A 22,857-nucleotide genomic window follows, 5' to 3' on the forward strand; every position below is an offset into this window, starting at 1 on the left:
CCACTACGGTACTGATATTTGACATCAGAAGCTACTGTCAACATCAACTGGACCATTTCATGTGCCACACTGGTGACTTGGGCCATGCTGATGCACGGGATGTTGTGTTGAGACACACCTACAGTGCAACCTTGCATAAGGCAGCTTTATTCAGGTAACACTGGGCTGGATGAGCAGACAGTAAGGTGGATGGAAAGCTGGCTGAACAGCCAGGCCCAGAGGGTGGTGATGAGTGGAATAAAGTCTGGTTGGAGACCAGCAGGTATTGGTGTACCCCCAGAGGTCAATACTGGGGGTAAACATTGTTAAACACCTCCATTAATGATGTTGGTATTGGTGCTCGGTGCACCCTCAGCAAGTTGCTGACACAGAACTGGAAGGAATGGCTGACACACCAGAGGGTCGTGCTGCCATCTACAGGGACCTGGAAAGGCTGGAGAAACGGGCTTACAGGAACTTCATCAAGTTCAACAAGGGGAAATACCAAGTCCCGCACCTGGAGAGAAGCAACCCCATGCACCAGTACGTGCTAAGGTTAACCAACTGGAAAGCAGTTTTGCAGAAAAGGACCTGGTAGACACCAAGTCAAACACGAGCTACCAATATGTCCTTGCTGCAAACATGGCTAATGGTATCCAGCCGCTGGCCTGGACAGGCGCACACTCTCCTGGGTTGAAAACTGGTTGGATGGCCGGGCCCAGAGAGTGGTGGTCAATGGCGTTAACTCCAGCTGGAGGCCAGTCACAAGTGGGGTTCCTCAGGGCTCGGTACTGGGTCCAGCTCTGTTCAATGTCTTTATCAATGCCCTGGATGAAGGCATTGAGTGCACCCTCAGCAAGTTTGCGGATGACACTAAGCTGGGTGGAAGCGTGGATCTGCTGGAGGGTAGGGAGGCTCTGCAAAGGGATCTGAACAGGCTGGATCACTGGGCTGAGGCCAATGGCATGAGGTTTAACAAGGCCAAATGCCGGGTCCTGCACTTGGGGCACAACAACCCTATGCAGTGCTACAGACTAGGAGACGTCTAGCTAGAAAGCTGCCTAGAGGAGAAGGACCTGAGGGTGTTGGTTGACAGCCGACTGAACATGAGCCAGCAGTGTGCCCAGGTGGCCAAGAAGGCCAATGGCATCTTGGCTTGGATCAGAAATGGCGTGACCAGCAGGTCCAGGGAGGTTATTCTCCCTCTGTACTCAGCACTGGTGAGACCGCACCTTGAGTACTGTGTTCAGTTCTGGGCCCCTCACCACAAGAAGGATGTTGAGGCTCTGGAGCGTGTCCAGAGAAGAGCAACGAAGCTGGTGAGGGGGCTGGAGAACAAGTCTTACGAGGAGCGGCTGAGAGAGCTGGGGTTGTTTAGCCTGGAGAAGAGGAGGCTGAGGGGAGACCTTACTGCTCTCTACAACTACCTGAAAGGAGGTTGTGGAGAGGAGGGAGCTGGCTTTTTCTCCCAAGTGACAGGGGACAGGACAAAGGGGAATGGCCTGAAGCTCCGCCAGGGGAGGTTCAGGCTGGACATCAGGAAAAAATTTTTCACTGAAAGGGTCATCTGGCACTGGCAGAGGCTGCCCAGGGAGGGGTTAGAGTCACCTTCCCTGGAGGTGTTTAAGGGACAGGTGGACGAGGTGCTGAGGGTCATGGTTTAGGGACTGTTAGGAATGGTTGGACTTGATGACCCAGTGGGTCCCTTCCAGCCTAGTGATTCTACGAGTCTATGATCCCGGGCTGCATGAGCAGGATTGCTGCCAGCAGGTCAAGGGCACTGATCCTTCCCCTGTGCTCAACACTGTTGAGGCCACCCCTGGAATGCTGTGTCCAGTTTGGGGCTACCCAGCAGAAGGGAGAGATGGACGTAACGGAGAGAGTTCAGTGAAGGGCCACAAAGATCATTAATTGATCAGAGCATCTCACATATGAGGAAAGACTAAGAGAGCTGGGACCATTCAGCCTGGAGAAGAAAAGGTCCAGGGGGGTCTTATCAAAGTAGGTAAATACCTGAAGGGAAGGTGCAAAGAGGATGGAGCAAGGCTCTTTTCAGTGGTGCTCAATTACAGGACAAGAGGCAACAGGGACAAACTGAAACACAGGTTCCCTATGAATATCAGGAAACACTTCTTTATGTGACAGTGACTGAGCATTGGCACATTTTGCCTAGGGCAATGGAGCTGGACCAATGACCCCCAGAGGCCTCTTCCAACCTCACCATTCCATGATTCTGTGGTGCATATCAATAGCAATGAAAGAATAGCATCAGAGCCTTCAGCCATACATCCTACCTGCACTCTGCTACTTAATGTAGTTAATGCCGATTACCCTCGTTTAATTGCTCCTATTTGTCTTGCAAATCGTTCTCGGCTTCTGCTCTTCTTCCTTCTGAAAACTGCACCCCTGAGCAACTGCTAAATGACTGTCTAGAAGAGGTGTCTGACAATGAAAGGAGTGTCATATGCAGATTGAAGAAAAACAAAACCGAACCAAACCTGACTAGCTGTTGGTCGCTTTTTGGGGTCCCACTGCAGCATGTCTCTCATGAGCTGCACCGCTTCACTGCTTGCATTAGGTATGAGGGTTTTCAGGTTGTTAGGTACACACTGAGGCCAGCGAAAATTCATGGAGGCTGAAAGTTGGTAGCCTTCAGGCCAGTCGTTCTGGAAGAATGAGATTTCCAATTACAAAGGAAGTTCAGTTGTAAAATATCATAGTGCTCGAGTACATTAGCATATATTGGCTTTCAATATAATATAGCATAATAATAAGCATATATAATAAGTAAATTATATATGCTAATAATATAAGCCATACAAGAAGCATACAATGGCTTTAAATTGGAGGGGGGAAGATTTACATTAGAGATTAGGAAACAATTCCTCACGATGATGATGGTGAGACACTGGCACAGGTCATCCAGAGAAGTTGTGGGTGCTCCCTCCCTGGAGGTGTTCAAGGACAGGTTGGATGGGGCCTTGGGCAGCCTGGTCTGTGGGAAGATGTCCCTGTCCATGGCAGGGGGGTTGGAACTGGATGGGCTTTAAGGTCCCTTCCAACCCAAACCATTCTATGATTCTATATTGTCCTATCAGTAAAAGACTGTGTCCAGCTTACTTTAGACTATTTTAGAGATTTCACTATAAATTTTCACCACAAACCTCTGGTGAGAGGTAAGTCTTGCTTTAACTTTAACATGCAGTCAAATCAAAGGCATAAATCGAATTGGAAGATAAGAGTGAAGTGACAGGGCCTGATCGACAGCCCTAAAACAATACAGGTGACCAATGGATGATTCCTATTGCATTGCTACATGTGCTGTTTAATCTGTAATTTCTCACGTTGCTACAATCAGTAGAACCCTGCGGTGCTATTTTTGTTGCAGAGAGCATGAGAAAGAGGCAGTAAGAAGCTGGGGACAGAGATTCCGCGTTTGGAATGATCTAATTTATTTATCCAATATAAAAGCTCGACCCCTTGCAGCGATGGTTGGAAACCTCACCTAGCAGTGGAGGCACTGTGTAGGACCCCCAATTGTCTGGGATAAGACTCTCCAAATCCACGCTACAAGAAAGAGGCTCCCCAGCAACTGTGGGTCTGGATGATGACAATAAGGCAATTGGTGAAGTATCTTTCTTAATTACTAATTCTCTCATAGTAATGACTAGATGTATTGCCTTTAAAGCTGTTAATTGTTAACTCGTTGTCACTCACTACTAATAATTTGTTACCTTTCTTGTAATAAGTTGAGTAAAACTTATTTTCACAGATTATTTGAGAGTTTGGGCTCTAATGCTGATTGCACTTTGTGCTTAGCACCTCTATGGTAAAACAAGGAAGTCTTGCCATGATTCCAATTACTAACCTCTTAAATCATTGGGATTAGAACCATTGGTTTAAGAAACCATTCCCATTTCTAATTTCTTAAACCACAGGTTTAAGAAATAAGAAAATATGGAAATAAGTTCTACTTTAGCTTACTATATTTGAGATTAATGCCATACAATGGTAAGCATGAAAATTACTTTTATGCTTACTGATATTGTGCCATTCTGTATTGTAGAACACCTCTAGTAGTACTGCTGTGTGGAATGTCACAGTAATTACCTTCTTTGGCGTCCCCAGGACTTGGCAAATCTTGAATATAGTATCGATTTCACTGGCACCTGGGAAGAGAGGCCTTAGTGTGTAAACTTCTGCCATTATACAACCAACAGCCCAAATATCTATTGGAGAACTATAGCTGGTGGACCTCAGAAGAACTTCAGGAGCTCTGTACCTGTATGAGAGGAAAAAAAAAAAGAAACAAACCCTAGCAATCCACACAATTCAAACAGATCTACATGAAACCATTCAGCTCTTCATTCTTCACTGTTAAGAACATGACTTTAAAAGCTCCCATCCTCTCCTATCCTATACATAAGACTTCATTATTTTACAGAAGGAAGAATTAAAACACACACAAGCTCTTGTAAGCTCTCTGATGCTTTCCTGACATGTAGCAATCCCAGCATGTCCGTCTTGCTTTATCAGGCCCCCTTCTTTGTCCTGTGTTCCTGCCATCTATAACCTGTCTTTCAGAAACTGAAGCAGGCGAATATAAGCACTTACCATCTTGTGGATACATAATCAGTGTAAGGAGGTCTAGATCGGATTTCTCGGGCTAAGCCAAAGTCTGCTATTTTCACGAGTTCTGGTCCCATGCAAAGGAGATTTTCGGGTTTCAAGTCTCTGTGAAAGAACCCTACAATTCAAATGAGATATGGATGTGTATTGCAAAGCCACGTTCAGCTGTAGCCTTTATTTTCCACCTGGATTGTTTTGCTTTAGTTCTGTGTTGGTTTTGACTGGGGTAGAGTTCATTTTCTTCCTAGTAGCTAGGATGGGGCTATGTTTTGGATTCACACTGGAATCAGTGTTGATAATACTGGGGTGATTTAGTTACAGCTGAGCAGTGCTTACATGGAGTCAAGGCCTTTTCTGCTTCTCCCCCCACCAGCGAGTAGGCTGGGGGTGCACAAGAAGTGGGGAGGGGATGCAGCTGGGACAGCCGACCCTAAGTGACCAAAGGGATGTTCCATACCCTATGATGTCATGCTCAGCAATAAAAGCTGGGGAAGGAGGAGGAAGGGATGATGCTTGGAGTGATACATTTGTCTTCTGAAGTTACTGTTACGCTTGATGAAGCCCTGGAGATGGCCTGTCAATGGGAAGCAGTGAATGAATTCCTTGTTTTGCTTGCTTGTGCACTTGGCTTTTGCTTTTGCTACTGTCTTTATCTCAACCCATGAGCTCACTCACTTTTACTCTACCAGTTCTTTCCTCCATGCCACTGGGGGCGGGTAAACGAGTGAGCGGCTGTGTGGTTTAAGAGCGGCTGTGTGGTTTAACACCAGCTGGCAACAAAACATCATACAGGCTTGCCATGAATTTCCAGATCTTTGCAACTATGAATTTACAATGTCTTGGCAGAACTATCAGCCTAGTGCATAGCAGGTCCTTGAACAAGATACACATTTTTGACACAAAATTATTCACTCTTCATAGCTATAGTAAGCTAAATAGCAGTAACACGTATTCTGAAAGGTTGAGATCAATCTGATAATTTACTAAAAACAAAAAAAAAAAAGTGGCTTAGATTTTTGCAAATAAGTCATATTATTTTTCTGTTTTCAATATTTTGTACCTCACTGGAACAGATTACAATTTCTAGTTTGGTTTCAAAAGTGTATCCAAGTCCCATTAGAACAGAGAAGAAAGCCATTAGCTAGAAAATGTTTTGCAAAACAAAAGTTAAATGTGTTCTTTAAGTGAAACAAAATGCTGCTCCAAGTCTTTCACTTACAGGACTTTGGTCACTGATGTTCTCTTCTTATAACCCTGAAAGCTGACCAGTAACATACACTACAATGTATTTAGCAGGCAGGATGGCAGAGGGCAACAAAATATGGTGAGGAAGTTATCATTAAAATGTCTTTTTTTTTCATTAGTAGTAACAAATGGGTCTTGTTAGTGGTACCCTCGCTCTAGCTTTTATTATTATTGTAATAATTAGTTGGAGGGCCAGGCAATGACAGCTGTTTGTTACTCAGACTTTAATACTGCAAGTGTATCTTACACCTCATTCAGGTATCTGTGTTTTATTCAAGTATTTGTGTGTAATTTGAGAAAAAGAGTAATTTTTCCTTTATTCTCAATCTCAGGGGACCCCTAAATCTATCAAGAAACATGCCCATTAAGACCAGATGAGTTTTGGAAAGTGGCCAGCTGCTAGTTTGAGAAAGTAGAAATCTACCAAAAAGGAACTGAACAAGCTTCCAGACTAAAACATCAGGTAAGTATAAAATATGGATATTTTCAGTAATCTGAATCTCTTGTATAGCAACATTCTTTTGATTACTCCCATTACTAAAGTTAGTAATGTCATTGCTAGTGTGCTCATTAAAAAACTTACACAGACACTATCTTGCTTTAATTCAAAATGTTTACAGCTAAAATATAACCTACCATGCTTATGGATAAATGCAAGCCCTTGCAGGATCTGATACATAATATTTCTAACAGTAGACTCAGGAAACAGTTTGTTTCTGTGGGATAAAAGAAAAGGGAAGAAGTAAATATTAATGATTAAGTTACGGTATCTCAGAAACCAGAGATGAAAGGTAACAATGACAGTAAAACTGCTAGATATATTTTAAGTGCTCCCATGTAGTTTATTTCTCCAATAAAATACACACAGTACTTACAGAACTGCTATATTACAGGACACTAGGACTAGGAGACATCATGTTAAGACTACGTGGGAGAGTGAATCAAAAAAAAAAAAAAAGGGAAAGAAAACAAAAAGACCAAAAAAGGAAAGACAAAAGATGGTCAAACAGAACAAACACATACGGGTCACCAGTCATGCTCCTCAAGACAGCAAAGGTTCATGGTAATTTAGTGCTTTTCATGCAGTTTCTTCTAGCCTCTCTTCTAAAGCATATGTAAGTCATCCTTATGACTTTACCCATTATTATCTAACAGCTGATGTTCTACTTCTTGCTCTTCCTTTATCTGAAAAAAACCAGTCTCATCCGCTAACCCTGAAAACAAGAGGTTCTTTCCAGAAGCATTTGGCCAATACCCTCAGACACGCAGTGTGAATGTTGGGGTTGTCCTGTGCATGGACAGGAGTTGGACTCGATGATCCCTGTGGGTCTCTTCCAACAGAGGATATTCTATGGCTCTTCTAATATTCAGGTGAGAAGATCAGCCACAGCAGGCAGTTTAACGACAGCCTCCATTACCAAGAGATGATTCCAATCAAACAGCTCCACGCCAGCTGCCTCCAAGCACACTAAACCACAATAAAGATGGGCTGGAGTGGAAATCCATGACAATTTCGCTCAGAGAGAACCTAACAGTGAATAAAGAAAACAGCTTGGGCCTTATTCAATTTCCCAAGCTTGATTCCTCTCGAAAACACTGACCATCACATATTTCAGAAGTGAGATCAGCTACTAGAGTCAGCTTTTCCTATTTGCTTGCTTATTTTTTAAATTACAGCAGAAAGAGAGTTCTATTTCCTCTACAGTCCCTTCCAGCAAGACTGGCAATTTTAACTAAGACTTAAGCAAATAAGTCACATTCTTAAAGGTTTGATTTATGCAATGTCTAACCCGTCCAAGACCTAGCTAGACTGTAGAGAACATCATGTGTAGCACACTCTAACAGACATCTGCCCTTTTTGTTTTCATAAGGAGGTAGGATATATCAAGCACTTCTAAGAAATTCCTATAGATAATTGGTTTGTGTGTTATGCACTTGAATGATTTTCTCAGCATTCAGCGTTTTGTAATTAAAAATCAGCATTCATACAGACGTGCACGATTTAGTTAAAGTTGTTCTATACCTGTGCACACATAATAGGTATTTTTATGCTTAAAAAGGTATTTTATGTAGCATTCACAGAGATATACTCTAACAATAACCTTACTGTGTTAAATCAAGGGCCACAAAGATGATCTGAGGGCTGGAGCACCTCTGCTATGAGGACAGGCTAAAAGAGTTGGAATTGATCAGCCTGGAGAAGAGAAGGCTCCGGGCAGACCTTATAGCGACCTTCCAGTACCTGAAGGGGCTACAAGAAAGCTGAGGAGGGACTTTTTTCCAAGGGCCTGGAGTGATAGGATGATGGGGAATTGGAAAGGGGAAGATTTACATTAGACATTAAGAAGAAATTCTTCACGATGAGGGTGGTGAGGCCCTGACACAGGTTGCCCAGGGAAGCTGTGGCTGCCCCACCCCTGGAGGTGTTCAAAGCCAGGTTGGATGGGGCAGGTTGAACCTGGAGGTGTTCAAAGCCAGGTTGGATGGCAGCCTGGTCTGGTGGGACGTGTCCCTGCCCTTGGCACGGGGGTTTGGAACTGTATGGGCTTTAAGGTCCCTTCCAACCCAAACCATTCTACGATTGCTGTCTCTTCGGTCCATAGAGATAAAATGGCCTTCTCAGAGAACAACTAAAAGCAGGGAGCTATTTTGCCCCAAATTATCCTCTGGAGGATGCTACCATGGTCCAAAGGGTAAAATAATGACTTTACTAATGCTCCAGCAAATATCAAGAAGCTAGACTTTTATTGAGCAAGCTGACAAAATATCCAGTCTTTGGATATGTCAGTTCAAACTGCAAGGAAAAAAATTCCTAGAACCAATCCTGAATTTGACCGCTCACAATTATCATTGCAACCACATTTTATTCATTCATTTATTTGAGGAAGCTATAACAGAAGGGGGTGCTGATACCACCTTGCATTAGAAAAAGCATTGCTGCTTTGAGTACTTACCCAGAAACCAAAAGTTCAATGCCTCAGTGTGAGAGCTGTTCACAGTTCTAACTCCCAAAAGAGTGCCCTACTTACGTGCCAGGCTCACCTGAGAAGAGACACTGGATACTGTCACTAAACTGCCTGTTTTCTCTTCGAAGGACACAGCCACAGCTCCTACTGCAGCACACAGCTTTAACCCATAGTGACCCAAGCATAAATAAATGATCCAAAGTCCTCTGATGTTGAAAGCACATTACACAAGTCATTAATTTATATCAAGAATGCATGATGCTGTTACATACCTTTCTTTCATTAACTGATACAGATTTTCCTTCATGTATTCAAACACAAAATACAGGTGATCATTCTCCCTGATAACTTCTTTCAGCTTTACTACATTGGCATGGTTTAATTTCTTCAAAGACTAGAAGCAGAAAACACAAACAGGACTTTACAAGGGTCTTACTTTCATGAAAAAGAAAGAACTATTACACTAACACAGAAGACTTGACTTCTAAAATTCAATATTTGAAATAATCAGACAGCTTTGTGAACAAAGACCAGATCTCCAAGTACTACCTGATACATCTACAGTGTACACATCAATTCAGTGTTCTGGTCATTCAAACACCAGGTGTCTGGCATGACAGCAGGCACCAAAACAACTGTGTTCTCTCTGTAACTAACTTCTGACTGGCAGAATTCACACTCTTCTTGCACTGAAAACAGTCCTAAGACTCAGGACTAAATAGAACGCTGGAAATTCTTCCCTGGTATCGTGAATTAACCCCGGTGTGCAGCTGAGCTCACTCATCCCCATCAGTGGGAATTGGAAGTGCAGAAGTGAGAAAACTCATGGGTTGAGATAAAGGCAATTTAATAGGTGAAGCAAAAGCTGTGCACGCAAGCAAAGCAAATTAAAGAATCCATTCACTGCTTCCCACTGGCAGGCAGGTGTTCAGCTTTCTCCAGGAAAGCAGGGCTCCTTCATGTGTACTGGTCACTCGGGAAGATAAATGCCATAACTCTGAACACAACCCCCCCATTCTGCTCCTTCCCCCAGCTTCTACTGCCAAGCACAACGTTGTCTGTGATGTCCCTTAGGTCAGTTGGGGTCAGCTGTCCTGGCTGTGTCCCCTCCCAGTCTCTTGCCCAGCCTCAACCTACTCTCTGGTAGGGAAGCCTAAGAAACAAAAAATGCCTTGAGCTGTGTAAGCACTGCTCAGCAGTATCTAAAACATCCCTGTTTTGGTCACAAACTTAAAACATAGACCCATACAAGCATCTATGAAGGCAATTAATTCTATTCCAGCCAAAACCAGCATACTTCTCCCTTCCTTTTAGATTTTCAGTGTATTCTACCCTCAATCTTGCTGTAGCAACTCAGTACCAATACATGGTACTGTAAAAAGGTGACCTAGGTGTTCTGCATGTTTGCAATAATCACAAGAACTAGAAATTAAGGGAGGTCCTTAGAACACACCCCTAAAGCCTTGCTGGTGTCAGAATTTCATGTTAAATGCCTGCCCCAGACCGACTATCCAGAAACAACTGCATGTACAAAGGTTACTGCTGTGCGAAGTGTACGCATTCTCAAGCTCTGAAAAACAAAACACCATCAGCTCCATCCAGGCTTTGTGATAGGAAAGGCCTCTCACTCACTCACCACTCACTGCAAGGAGGAAGCAAACCTTCATCTCTGCAACCAAACGATTTTCTGTAATACTACAGAATTTTAACAAGAATTTTTATAACACTACAGACGCCCCGTTCAAATGCAGAGCCAAGAAAACTGAAATGCCATACGCCACAGCTGAAGTTGGATGGAATTTCTGATAAAAGGTGTGGAAAGAATTTGAAGTTACCCCATAACGTGACAGGGATCATCTAATTTGAAGTCAACCATTCAATAAAATAAGTACCTTAACTTCTCGAAGGTTCATACATTCCTCCCAGGAATAAAACTTTCTCTTCATTCTGAAATAGCAGAGGTGGAAAATTATCAATACATCATCAACATCAGGTGGTCTTAGACCTATAAATCTCATTATATCTTAACAATTCAGTTACTTCATCAAAACATAAAGTGTTCTCCCCTTTGTCAAAAAACTTTACATCTCTAGACAAGGTACATTCTAATAGAATTTAAAAGCATTACTATTACACAGGATTGCCTTTTTTTTTGGTATATCTATCTTTCTGGAGAAATTTCAGACCCTTGAATAAGCCAGGCCGTGCTATTTTTCTTTCCAGTATACAATGTATAGGGTCTAACTGTAAAAAGGACAAGGGATACAAGATTTACGAACAACTCAGACTAAATTTTGAAGCAAATTTAATGAAGACCAAATTAAATCACTTCACTGGGTCTTCAATTTTATCATATTCTTCTTGCTCCTCTCCTCTATATTTGATGTCTTTGTAATTTCAATATCTTTCCCCTCTAAGTTGTATTTCTTCATTTTTCAGTGTCCATTGCTCCCTATTTTTCTCTCTCTTTTGCAAGTTGCATCTATCACACCAACTGCTCTTTGAATTTTGCCTTTCCTTTAAAACTTATAAGCAACTCGGCTCTAACAGAAACAACCTGCAGGGTAGACCTGTTTTCTCCTAAGCCAGTATATCATTCGAACACAGTACTTGTGTACAACATATGGTGCTATTTGTGCATACACTTTTTATTATTACTCAGTTCTTTTGCACATAACTTTAGGACTAACAGGATGAAGGATCACATGTACACACAGATGTACACACACACACACACAGAAAAGAGCACAGGTTAACTTTACAAAAAATACCTGGTTGCTTAGAGTCTGGATTTCAGAGGGAGTGAGGCACCCTTTGAAGATCCGAGTCTTTGTTAAACTTAAATAATAATTCAGTATTACTCATTAAGTGATTGAAAGCAGCCCTGCAGAGAAGGACTTGGGGGTGCTGGTTGATGAGAAGCTCGACATGAGCCGGCAGCGTGCACTTGCAGCCCAGAAGGCCAACCGTGTCCTGGGCTGCATCAAAAGAAGTGTGGCCAGCAGGGCGAGGGAGAGGATTCTGCCCCTCTATTCCTCTCTTGGGAGACCTCATCTGGAACACTGTGTCCAGTTCTGGAATCTCCAATGTAAGAAGGAGACGGAACTGTTGGAACAGGTCCAGAGGGGGCCACGAAGATGATCTGAGGGCTGGAGCACCTCTGCTATGAGGACAGGCTGAGAGAGTTGGGGTTGTTCAGCCTGGAGAAGAGAAGGCTTCGAGGAGACCTTATAGTGACCTTCCAGTACCTGAAGGGGCTACAGGAAAGCAGAGAAGGGTCTTTTTGCAAGGGCACGGGGTGACAGGACAAGGAGGAATGGCTTTAAATTGGAGTGGGAAAGATTTAGATTAGACATTAGGAAGAAATTCTTTGTGATGAGGGTGGTGAGGCCCTGGCACAGGTTGCCCAGGGACGTTGTGGATGCCCCATCCCTGAAGGTATTCGAGGCCAGGTTGGACAGGGCCTTGAGCAGCCCGGTCTGGTGGGAGGTGTCCCTGCCCATGGCAGGGAGGTTGGAACTGGATGGACTTTAAGGTCCCTTCCAACACAAACCATTCTATGATTCTATGATTATTGTAGTAACTCATAGAATTACAGAACGATTTAGGTTGGAAAAGATCTTTGAGATCATCAGAGCGCAACCCTTAACCTAGCACCAGCTCCACAACTAAATCACATCCTTAACAGAAGTTTCCAGGTTGAAATCAGCTCTTAGTATAGTTGAAGAACTACAAGCCCTCCATTTCGTGAAGAGGTCTGCATTATTTTTGTTGTTTAAGTAGTGGTTTTGCGCTTACCATCTTGTGCATTCAGCCACCAGGCCATTTCTATTCTTAATAAGGGGTTGGTATTAACGTGTAAACTAAGAGAGTACCATCCTCTCAAAATTTTGAGTTTCCACCATGTTGCAAAATGAAAATTAAAAGGCGTCTCTGGCAAGTTTGAACACAGGAAAAATACACTCAGCACAGAGGATTCGGAAAGTTGCTAATGCTGGCTAGTGACGGTTCAAAATAGCATTTTACTGAAAGCCCTTCTGGCAAGCATGTCCCTGAGTCATGGTCAGTATTTCAGGAAGGTGCCCACAATGATTTACAGATATCCCTTACCACAGCTAGGACAAATAAGCCATTTACAAAATGAGGCCACTGCTGAAGTGGCAGAGAAAAATCAAGTGGAATTTTCAAGTAATTTTAAAAAAATCTTACTCAACGCATAATAGCGTATAAAGATACAGATAATGAACAATGAGATCCATTGTGTTAATTATCATTGCAGTATTAGCAGTACACTGCCAGTTAGACCATGAAATACATGTTCCATGTAAGCAACAGAAGGGGCTGCAGACTCCAAAGCAGCACTGGAGAATACTCTTAAATAACAGACATAATACGTGTCTGACAGCACGTAGTAGCAGAGCACTGTTACAATAAGCGTATATATCTCACACACTTTACGTTCTTTGGAGGACACAAAGGACCTGAGCTTTGCATGCTGCCCCAATACAGCTACAAACACATGTGAGCTACAAATAAACGTGAAGTACTCAAACCAGCACGACCAAATGATGGGGACTACAGAATGGAAAAACCTGGACCATCTGCTGTTAATTAACAAACGCAAGCACTTACTTTTTAATGGCTATTAGCTCTCCAGATTCAATGCTTCTCCCTAGGAGGACAGAGCCGTAGGTTCCATCACCAAGTTGTCTGATAGTTGTATACCTATTCATGATGAGGATTCTTTAGCTGCAAGCGCATTTCAGTCCTTCGTGTTTCTTATGTTTCTCCTCTGAGTGTAACCAATTCTTTCTGTGGCAGCATAAATACAGAGCACTCAGGACAGTGTGAACAGTTGCAGGAATCATGTTTTCAAGACTTAGCTTTTCATCTGAAAGCACAGAACATAATCAGTTTGATTTCTGCACCCTTCCAAGATTGCCTATTTCCAGACTCCATCCTTCTCCAAAAGATATTCCTTGCAAGCTATACACAAACACTCATCTTGGTCTCTCACGAGAAAGGCCAGCCTGCATGTCGACATAACTGGGTATGTTCCCCAAATCTACTCTTACACTAAAGACAGAGGCAATTTACAGCAAGCTCGTAGGCAGAACTAATGGGAGAAACTAGTACTGAAAGCAGAGGATAAAGTCTCAGAGCTTGGAGAAAATAGTTTGCTATCAGAAAAACATGAAGCATCCTAGTAAGACAGGGGGACATCCGCTCTTGCTGAATTATCAGACACGATCATTTTCACAGGTCATACTGTCATCAATTAAACCAAACCAATATCCTGACTTTCCATAAGGTGCAATGTTAGAGAGACAGCCAGATGTATTCCCTTAAACAGTCTTTAGAAGAATATTGTATTCATACCAGATAAGACCATACGTATTTCACTACAGTAGCTCTAAGCATGAATCACTCTCTAGGAGCAGTAGATACATTGGATTTTCTATCCGACCTTCTGTCCTGACACTGCGTGAACAATGGAATACTGACAGTAAAGAAAATACCTCTTATTCCCTCATTTAATCTAATTGCTGATGATATTTCCTACACGTTAGTTTAGAAGAAATGGGATCTATTCTATGTAAATGAACCATACATTTGGAATAAAATAGAACTCCTCTGCCACGAGAGTTTGGTGCCTGCAGCCTGTCTCTCTCCCACTCTAACAGGACACCAACTCTCACCTTTTCAGCTTGCATTTCAGCTGCATTTCGACATTTTTTTGTAGCAGCCTTAAATCTCTCCTGTATTTTAACTTATTTCACAAAGACAGGTTACAATTTTAAACATTATAGGATTATGTTGTTTGAACTCTGAATTGACATCAATGCAAAGCCACAACCCTGTAGGTGCAAGATGTTGCAAACATCCTTTGTTTTCAGCCTTCTAAGCCTATAATTCCCACTAACACTGATACAGGAACAAACAAAAATGAGGAAAAACCATGTTAATACACCTTTTGTCAATTTTACACATCATGTATGAAAAATAGCAGTGTTAATAGTCTATAATAGTGTTAATAGGTACTGCCTCAGACAGGCAGGAGGAATTGCCCTCTAGCAGTACCAGTTTCTCTCTACACAGTACAGAGAACCACAAGTGATCAGCCCAAATTAGAGACCTAATCCCACATTCTGCACTATTTGCCAAGGAAAACAGAGACTGTCCATAAGAACAGCACTTTGGAGGAACAGTTTCTTTTTGGCTGGTTTTCAGGCTCTGCAACTCCACAGCATAAAACTATGCTTAGAGAACGTTCTGCATCCAGGTCAAAAAGCTTTGATTACTTCAGCAGGTCAATCATAGAATCATAGAAGCACTAGGTTGGAAAAGACCTTTGAGGCCATCAAGTCCAAACATACCTGTCCACTACTAAACCATATCCCTAAGCACTTCATCTACCTATCTTTTAAACACCTCCAGGGATGGGGACTCAACCACCTCCCCGGGCAGCCTCTGCCAGTGCCTCCAGTGACTGGATAGCAACTCCAAAGCCTTGGCTCCCAGGCCTTTATCCAGATTCTTGGGGCAAATTTCAAACGATGATGAAGCCTTGCGTGGTCTCCTAGTCTGAAAATGTAATACTAGTATCCAGACAGCTAGTTTTATATAGAAGCTTCAAATCCAAATGGGTGGGACTTGTGGATTTTTCAGCACACACTCTCCTAATGACAGAATTTGTCTGATATGTTACGAATAGATAAAATTGGGAATATGACTGTCTATTCCTTACTGAGGATAGTAATTTAAGCCCTACTCTTTTCCATAGCAACTGATTTTCACAGAACTTGTAACAAATAATCTTTGTGATTCCAGCTCTGCTGAACAAAACAGACAAATTAATTGAAATACTTTTGAGGCATTAAGGAGAAGCAAAGAACCTAGAAAGGAAAAAGCAGTCAGAAAACAGATTTCGGTAAGGAATGCATCCAAAAAAAATATGCTGGGATGCACAGAAGTTAACATGGCTCCTATGGAAGCACAAGTCCACCTGTATGAAAATCCACTGAACAAAACCAAAATAAAGTCTCCTTTGGTTAATTACATCAGTACCATTTCTTGTTGAGCCTAACAGCGAAGCAGGTTTTGAAAATCTATTTTGCTTTGCAAGATATATGTTCTGTCCTTATCACCATCTGCTATCTCTCACCTTCAGCTCTGGGAATAAACTAAACCTTGGCCTGCAGGATGTTTCTACCGCAGCAGAGCCCCACCAATATCACTGAAAAGAGCACATAAGTCTCTGACAAGCGGTTTGCAGAGCTAGAAAACATATAACCTAGTCTCGAATCTCGAATAACTACCTACTAGATAGGTAGTTATCTATCTAGCCTAGATAACTACAAGCTAGGCAAATTCACATTGTTAGAGGATGTAAACACAAACTGCAAAACTGTCTTGCAAAACTTGTCTGAAGGGTGTGTTGATACTAAACAGGAAAAAGCTGGATTTTTACCATAATATCACACTGTGTTCAGACCTATTGATACTGAAAATGCCAGTAAATAGGCTCTCTAAAACTCATTTTGGACTTTTAGAAAGCAAGCATCCCTTATCACACCTGGGTAACATGATGGAGTGATCTCCACAAATCCTGTGCAAGACAAAAGCTGGTTACCGAAAGTATTTCCCACTTACATGTATACATATAAAATCTCCCAGAAATCTTATGCATATTCTATTACTTTCCATGGACTAATTTTAATGTTGTTATAAACTTCACAGCAAAGTTCTTGCTAGTTTGGAGCTGGCTCCAGCTCTCTGCTTCACCTTACCTTTGAGACAGGGAGAAACTCCAAACAGAGATGATTACAGAAGAAGACACATCTGTTCAGCAAAGATCATACTGAACACAAGATGTTTTTATCATCAAAGAATGAACAGTGCCTGAAAAAACAGTCTAAAAGAAAACATGTTATCAGAGGGACATTCTGTCTAACTTTCAAAAACCACAACTGCTTAGACGGAACTTTAGCTTAAATCAAAATATTCCACTTTTTTGTAATAGTAACTACTTCTTGTATCACTATAAACAGGATATTTTCCACAGAAACCAATCAGCAAAGCCCCTTTAAAAGCAGGCCTCATTTAATGTAGGAGGAATACTTTCTGACTCTAACTCAAACTCGCTATTTCGCTTACAGATGCTTCAAATGTGCATCCTCTCCCATCTGAAGGGCTGCAGCGTGGAGAACTGAAAGTGAAACTGGCTCACGCTGCCAAAGCTGAGAAACACGAACAGTAAAAAACCTGCAAGTGCCTTTTAAAACGTGTTCCACGCTTTGGCAATAACACAGAATCGCAGAAGGGACCCACAAGGATCACCAAGTCCAACTCTTACCTCTGCACAGGACAATCCCAGCATTCACACCATGTGTCTGAGTGCATTGTCCAAATGCTTCTTGAATATTGTCAGGCTCAGTGGCATCACTGCTTCCCTGGGAAAGCCGTTCCAGTGCTCCACCACCCTCTGGGTGAAGAACCTTTCCCTAACATGATACAAGAAGTAGTTGCTGTTACAAAAAAAATGCAATATTTTGATTTAAGCTGAAGTAAAGTTTCATCTAAGTAATTGTACTTTTTTTGAAAGTTAGATGAAGCGTCCCTCTGATAGAATGTTCTCTTTCAAATGGTGTTCTTCCAGACATTGTTCATTCTTTGGAGATGATAACATCTTGTGTTCAGTGTGATCTGTGCTGAACAGATGTCTCTTCTGTAATCACCTCTGTTTGCAATCTCTCCCCATCTCAAATGCAAGCTCAGATAAAGCTGGCTCCAAAAGCTCCAATTAGCCAGAGACTTGACTGTGGTGAAGTTCATAAGATTAAAATTAGACTTTGGAAAGTAATAGAATATGCACAGGATTTCTGGGAAAACTTACCCATCTGTATGTAAGTGGGAAATCTATTCTGTCTCCAGCTTTTGTCTTGCTGCACGGGATCGATGGAGATCACTGCCTTGTGTTGCCTAGGCCTGATACAGGGTGCTTGCTTTCTAAAACTCTTTTTGGTATCAATGTCCAACCTAACCTTCCCCTGGCACATCTTCCTGCTATTCTCTTGGGTCCTATCATTGGCTACCAGAGAGAAGAGATCAGCACCCACTCCTTCTCCTTCCATTGTATGGAGGCAGCAAACAGCAATGAGGTCTTCCCTCAGTCTTCTCTTCTTCAGGCTGCATAGACCAAGTGATTTCAGCTGCTCTTTATACAACTTCCCCTCTAAACCCTTCACCAACTTCTTAGCCCTCACCTGAAGGTGTTACCAGCTGAATGCACAGAGAAAGGCGCAGTTTAAACCCACGCTGTGCCAGCAGCTGCTGTTTGTGTTTGCCAGTGACAGCGTCAGGGGTGCTCCGAGGGCTGAAAACCCGGGTGCTGGGGGAGGCACCAGCCCTTGGGCAACAGCTGGAGCCAGGGCACTGGGGAGATGGGGGGAGGCGACCCACAGACCTCTGCCTCTCCACCACTGTGGCCAGGTCATAGAATCATAGAATTACTAGGCTGGAAAAGACCTTTGAGATCATAGACTCCAAATGTCCACTACTAAACCATATCCCTAAGCACTTCATCTATCCGTCTTTTAAACATCTCCAGGGATTGGGACTCCACCACCTCTCTGGGCAGCCTCTGTCAGTGCCCGAGAACCCTTTCAGTGAAGAAGTTTTTCCTAATGTCCAATCTGAATCTCCCCTGGTGCAACTTGAGGCCATTCCCTCTCAACCTATCACCTGTTACTTGAGAGAAGACCAACACCACCTTGCTACAACCTCCTTTCAGGCAGTTGTAGACAGTGATAAGGGAGGAGAAGGACTTGAGGGTGTTGATTGACAGCTGACTGCACATGAGCCAGCAGTGTGCCCAGGTGGCCAAGAAGGCCAATGGCATCTTGGCTTGTATCAGAAACGGTGTGACCAGCAGGTCCCGGGAGGTTATTCTCCCTCCGTACTCGGCACTGGTGAGACCGCACCTTGAGTACTGTGTTCAGTTCTGGACTCCTCACCACAAGAAGGATGTTGAGGCTCTGGAGCGTATCCAGGGAAGAGCAACGAAGCTGGTGAGGAGACTGGAGAACAAGTCTCATGAGGAGCAGCTGAGGGAACTGGGATTGTTTAGCCTGGAGAAGAGGCTGAGGGGAGACCTTATTGCTCTCTACAACTACCTGAAAGGAGGTTGTGGAGAGGAGGGAGCTGGCTTTTTCTCCCAAGTGACAGGGGACAGGACAAGGGGGAATGGCCTCAAGCTCCACCAGGGGAGGTTCAGGCTGGACATCAAGAAAAACTTCACGGAAGGGGTCATTGGGCACTGGCAGAGGCTGCCCAGGGAGGGGTTGGAGTCACATTCCCTGGAGGTGTTTAAGGAACGGGTAGATGAGGTACTGAGGGGCATGGTTGAGGGACTGTTAGGAATGTTTGGACTCAATGATCCAGTGGGTCCTTTCCAGCCTAGTGATTCTATGATTCTATGATTCTAAGGTCTCCCCTCAGCTTCCTCTTCTCCAGGATAAACAACCCCAGTTCCCTCAGCCGCTCCTCATAATCCTTGTTCTCCAGCCCCTTTACCAGGTCCATTGCTCTTCTCTGGACACACTTCAGGACTCCATGCAGCGAGACCAGAGCTGGGACAGAACAGATTTCCCAGTTACATCCATTTGAATAAATTTTCCTAGAAATCTTATGCATATTCCTCTACTTCCCAAGTATTCATTTTAATGTTACACATCAACAATATTCAAGCATAACAATATGCCTAACAATATCCATGAATTTGGACAATGCCCTCAGACACATGTGGTAAATTTTGGGGTTGTTCTATGCAAGGACAGGAGTTGGACTTGATCCCTGTGGGTCTCTCCCAGCTCAGGGCATTCTGTGATCCTGTATTATTATAAACTTCGCAACAGTCAGATCTCTTGGTAATTTGGAGCTTTTGGAGCCAGCTCCGCCTGACCTTGCATTTGAGATGGGGAGAGGCTGCAAACAGAGGTGATTATAGGGAAAGATCGTAAACAGAGGAGATTATAGAAGAAGACACATCTGTTCAGCACAGACCATACATAACACAAGACGCTATCATTTCCAAAAGAACAAGCACTGTAACTGTGTCTGGAAAAGCACTATTTGAAAAAAAAGCATACTATCAGAGGGACACGCTGTCCACCTTTAAAAAAAACCCAGTTGCTCGGATGAACTTTAGTTTAAATCAAAATATTCCACTTTTGTAATAGTAACCAGTCCTTGTATCACACAGAATGAACAGGTTCTGGAAAAACACTGCTATCAGAGGGACGTTCTGTCTAACCTCCAAGGAGTACGATTACTTGGATGAACACTTAAGTCTACTCTACCTTCAATCAAAATAGTCCACCTTTTGTAATAGTAACCACTTTTTGTATCACAAAGAATGAACAGGTTCTGGAAAAACACTGAAAAAAACCCAACACAGGCTATCAGAGGGACGTTCTAACATTAAAAATATACATCTACTCAGATGAAAACTTAAGTCCACCTTAGCTTAAATCAAAATATTCCACTTTTTGTTGTAGTACCACTTCTGGTAATAGTAACCACTTCTTGTATCACAAAGAATGACCGAGTTCTGGAAAAAAATTGAAAAAAACAATCCACGCTATCAGAGAGATGTTCTAACTTTAAAAATACGCAGTTACTCAGAGGAAAACTTAACTCTACCTTAGCATAAAACAAAATATTCCACTTCTTGTGATAGTGACTACTGCTTGTATCACAAAGAATGATCAAGTTTTGGAAAAACACATTAAAAAGAACAACACGTACTATCAGATGGACGTTCCAGCTTTTAAATATGCAGTTAATTGGACGAAAACTTAAGTCTACTTTAGCTTAAATCAAAATACTCCACTTTTTCTAATAGTGACCACTGCTTGTAACACGAAGAATAATCAGATTTTGGAAAAACATGGAAAAAAGAACAACTCAGGCTATCAGAGGGACATTCTAATTTTAAAAATGCGCAGTTACTCGGATGAAAATTTAACCCTACCTTAGCTTAAAGCAAAATATTCCACTTTCTGTGACTACTTCCTGTATCAGGAAGATTGATCAGGTTTTGGAAAAACACTGATAAAACCCACCCATGGTGTCCGAGGGGCATTCTATCTTTAAAAATATACGGTTACTCGGATGAAAACGTAAGTTTACCTTCGCTTAAATCAAAATATCCCACTTTTTGCAAGAGGAAGCCGTTCTCCTCCCAGCGCAGCCTCCCCAGCGCCAAGAAGAGGGGCAGATCTCCTCGGCCGGGATGCTGCGGCCGCTCTCCCGTCGCTGTCCCCCGGTGCCCCGCAGCATCCCCGGTGCCCACCCCCCCCCCCGAACCCCGGTACTCACGGCGGGCGCTGCCCGCTCCGCGCCGCCGCGGCTCCTCCCGGCGCTGCCGTCCGGTGGGGCCCCGCGGGGGGATCGCGAGCCCCGGCACACGGGGAGGGAGGCAGCGACGGGCGGGGATGAGCCACGGGCAGCGGGGTTGGGAAGGTAGCGCTGATAGCATCCTAGAATCATCAAATCATAGCATCACAGAGTCACTGAATCATAGAATCGTAGCATCACAGAATCACAGCGTCGTAACACCGTAGAGTCATTGGATCCTTTAGTCATTGCATGATAGAATCACTGGATCGTAGAAACAAGCATTAGAGAATCATTGAATCATTTAATTGTAGCACCACAGAATCATCACATCATTGAATCATAGAATCATAGCATCGTAGAATCGACCATTATAGTATCATCAGAACACAGAATCATTGAATCATTGCATCGTAGCATCACAGAATCACATGATCATAGAATCATAGAATCATAGAATCATAGAATCATAGAATCATAGAATCATAGAATCATAGAATAGTTTGGGTTAGTAGGGACTTTAAAGATCATCCAGTTCCAACCCCCCTGCCATGGGCAGGGATACCTCCCACTGGATCAGGCTGCCCAAGGCCCCATCCAACCTGACCTTGAACACCTCCAGGGATGGGGCAGCCACAGCTTCCCTGGGCAACCTGTGCCAGTGCCTCACCACTCTCATGGTGAAGAAATTCCTCCTTATGTCTAGTCTAAAGCTGCTCCTCTCCAGTTTATACCCGTTCCTTCTTGTCCTACCCCCACAAGCCTTTATGAATAGCCCCTCTCCAGCTTTCCTGTAGCCCCTTCAGGTACTGGAAGGCCACTGTAAGATCTCCTCTGAGCCTTCTCTTCTCCAGGCTGAACAACCCCAAGCCTCTCAGCCTGTCCTCATAGCAGAGGTGCTCCAGCCCTCAGATCATCTTTGTAGCCTCCTCTGGACCTGTTCCAACAGCTCCATCTCCTTCTTACATAGAGGATTCCAGAACTCAACACAGTATACCAGATGAGGAGTCACAAGAGAGGAACAGAGGGGCAGAATCCCCTCCCTCCCTGCTGGCCACGCTGCTTTGGATGCAGCCCAGGACACGGTTGGCCTTCTGGGCTCTGAGCGCACATTACCGGCTCATGTCGAGCTTCTCATCGACCAGCACCCCCAAGCCCTTCTCTGCAGGGCTGCTCTCAATCACATCATCTCCCATCATGTACTGAATCATAGAATCAAGCATTTTACTATCATTTAATCATAGAATCATTGCATCATAGCATCACAGAATTATAGTGTCATAACACCATAGAATCATTGAATCATAGAATCAAATATTATAGAATCATTGAATTGTTGAATCATCGAATCATAGAATTGTAGCATCATAGATCCATAGAATCATTGAATCATAGAATCAAACATAGAATCATAGAATCGTTTAATCATTTACTCATAGCATCATAGCATCTTAGCATCATAGCATCATAGAATGGTTTTGATACCGAAAATGCTGGCAAATAAACTTCCTAAGACTCATTTACGAGTTTTAGAAAGCAGGCACCCTTATCAAGCCTGGGCAATGTGAGGCAGTAATCTCCATCAACCCTATACAGTGAGACCAGAGCTGGAGACAGAATAGATTTCCCACTTACATGC

General features: G+C 43.2%; 1 protein-coding gene across 1 annotated transcript in view; it reads right to left on the reverse strand.

The window, feature by feature from the left end:
- Positions 1 to 21,166, reverse strand: part of CILK1 (ciliogenesis associated kinase 1) — a 32,549-nt gene extending 11,383 nt beyond the window's left edge. Inside the window, exons 1-10 of the mRNA XM_009567786.2 lie at positions 21,012 to 21,166; positions 17,176 to 17,323; positions 16,610 to 16,734; positions 13,452 to 13,710; positions 10,712 to 10,766; positions 9,092 to 9,213; positions 6,490 to 6,569; positions 4,594 to 4,726; positions 4,090 to 4,261; positions 2,478 to 2,645 (exon numbers count right to left, since the gene is read on the reverse strand). Coding sequence (XP_009566081.2) covers positions 2,478 to 2,645; positions 4,090 to 4,261; positions 4,594 to 4,726; positions 6,490 to 6,569; positions 9,092 to 9,213; positions 10,712 to 10,766; positions 13,452 to 13,552 — 831 coding nt within the window. The 5' untranslated portion in view covers positions 13,553 to 13,710; positions 16,610 to 16,734; positions 17,176 to 17,323; positions 21,012 to 21,166. The remainder of the gene's footprint in view (positions 1 to 2,477; positions 2,646 to 4,089; positions 4,262 to 4,593; positions 4,727 to 6,489; positions 6,570 to 9,091; positions 9,214 to 10,711; positions 10,767 to 13,451; positions 13,711 to 16,609; positions 16,735 to 17,175; positions 17,324 to 21,011) is intronic.
- Between the last annotated feature and the right edge of the window lie 1,691 nt (positions 21,167 to 22,857).

Source organism: Cuculus canorus, chromosome 3 (genome assembly GCF_017976375.1).
Source record: "Cuculus canorus isolate bCucCan1 chromosome 3, bCucCan1.pri, whole genome shotgun sequence".
In the NCBI taxonomy this organism is placed as follows: Eukaryota; Metazoa; Chordata; class Aves; order Cuculiformes; family Cuculidae; genus Cuculus; species Cuculus canorus.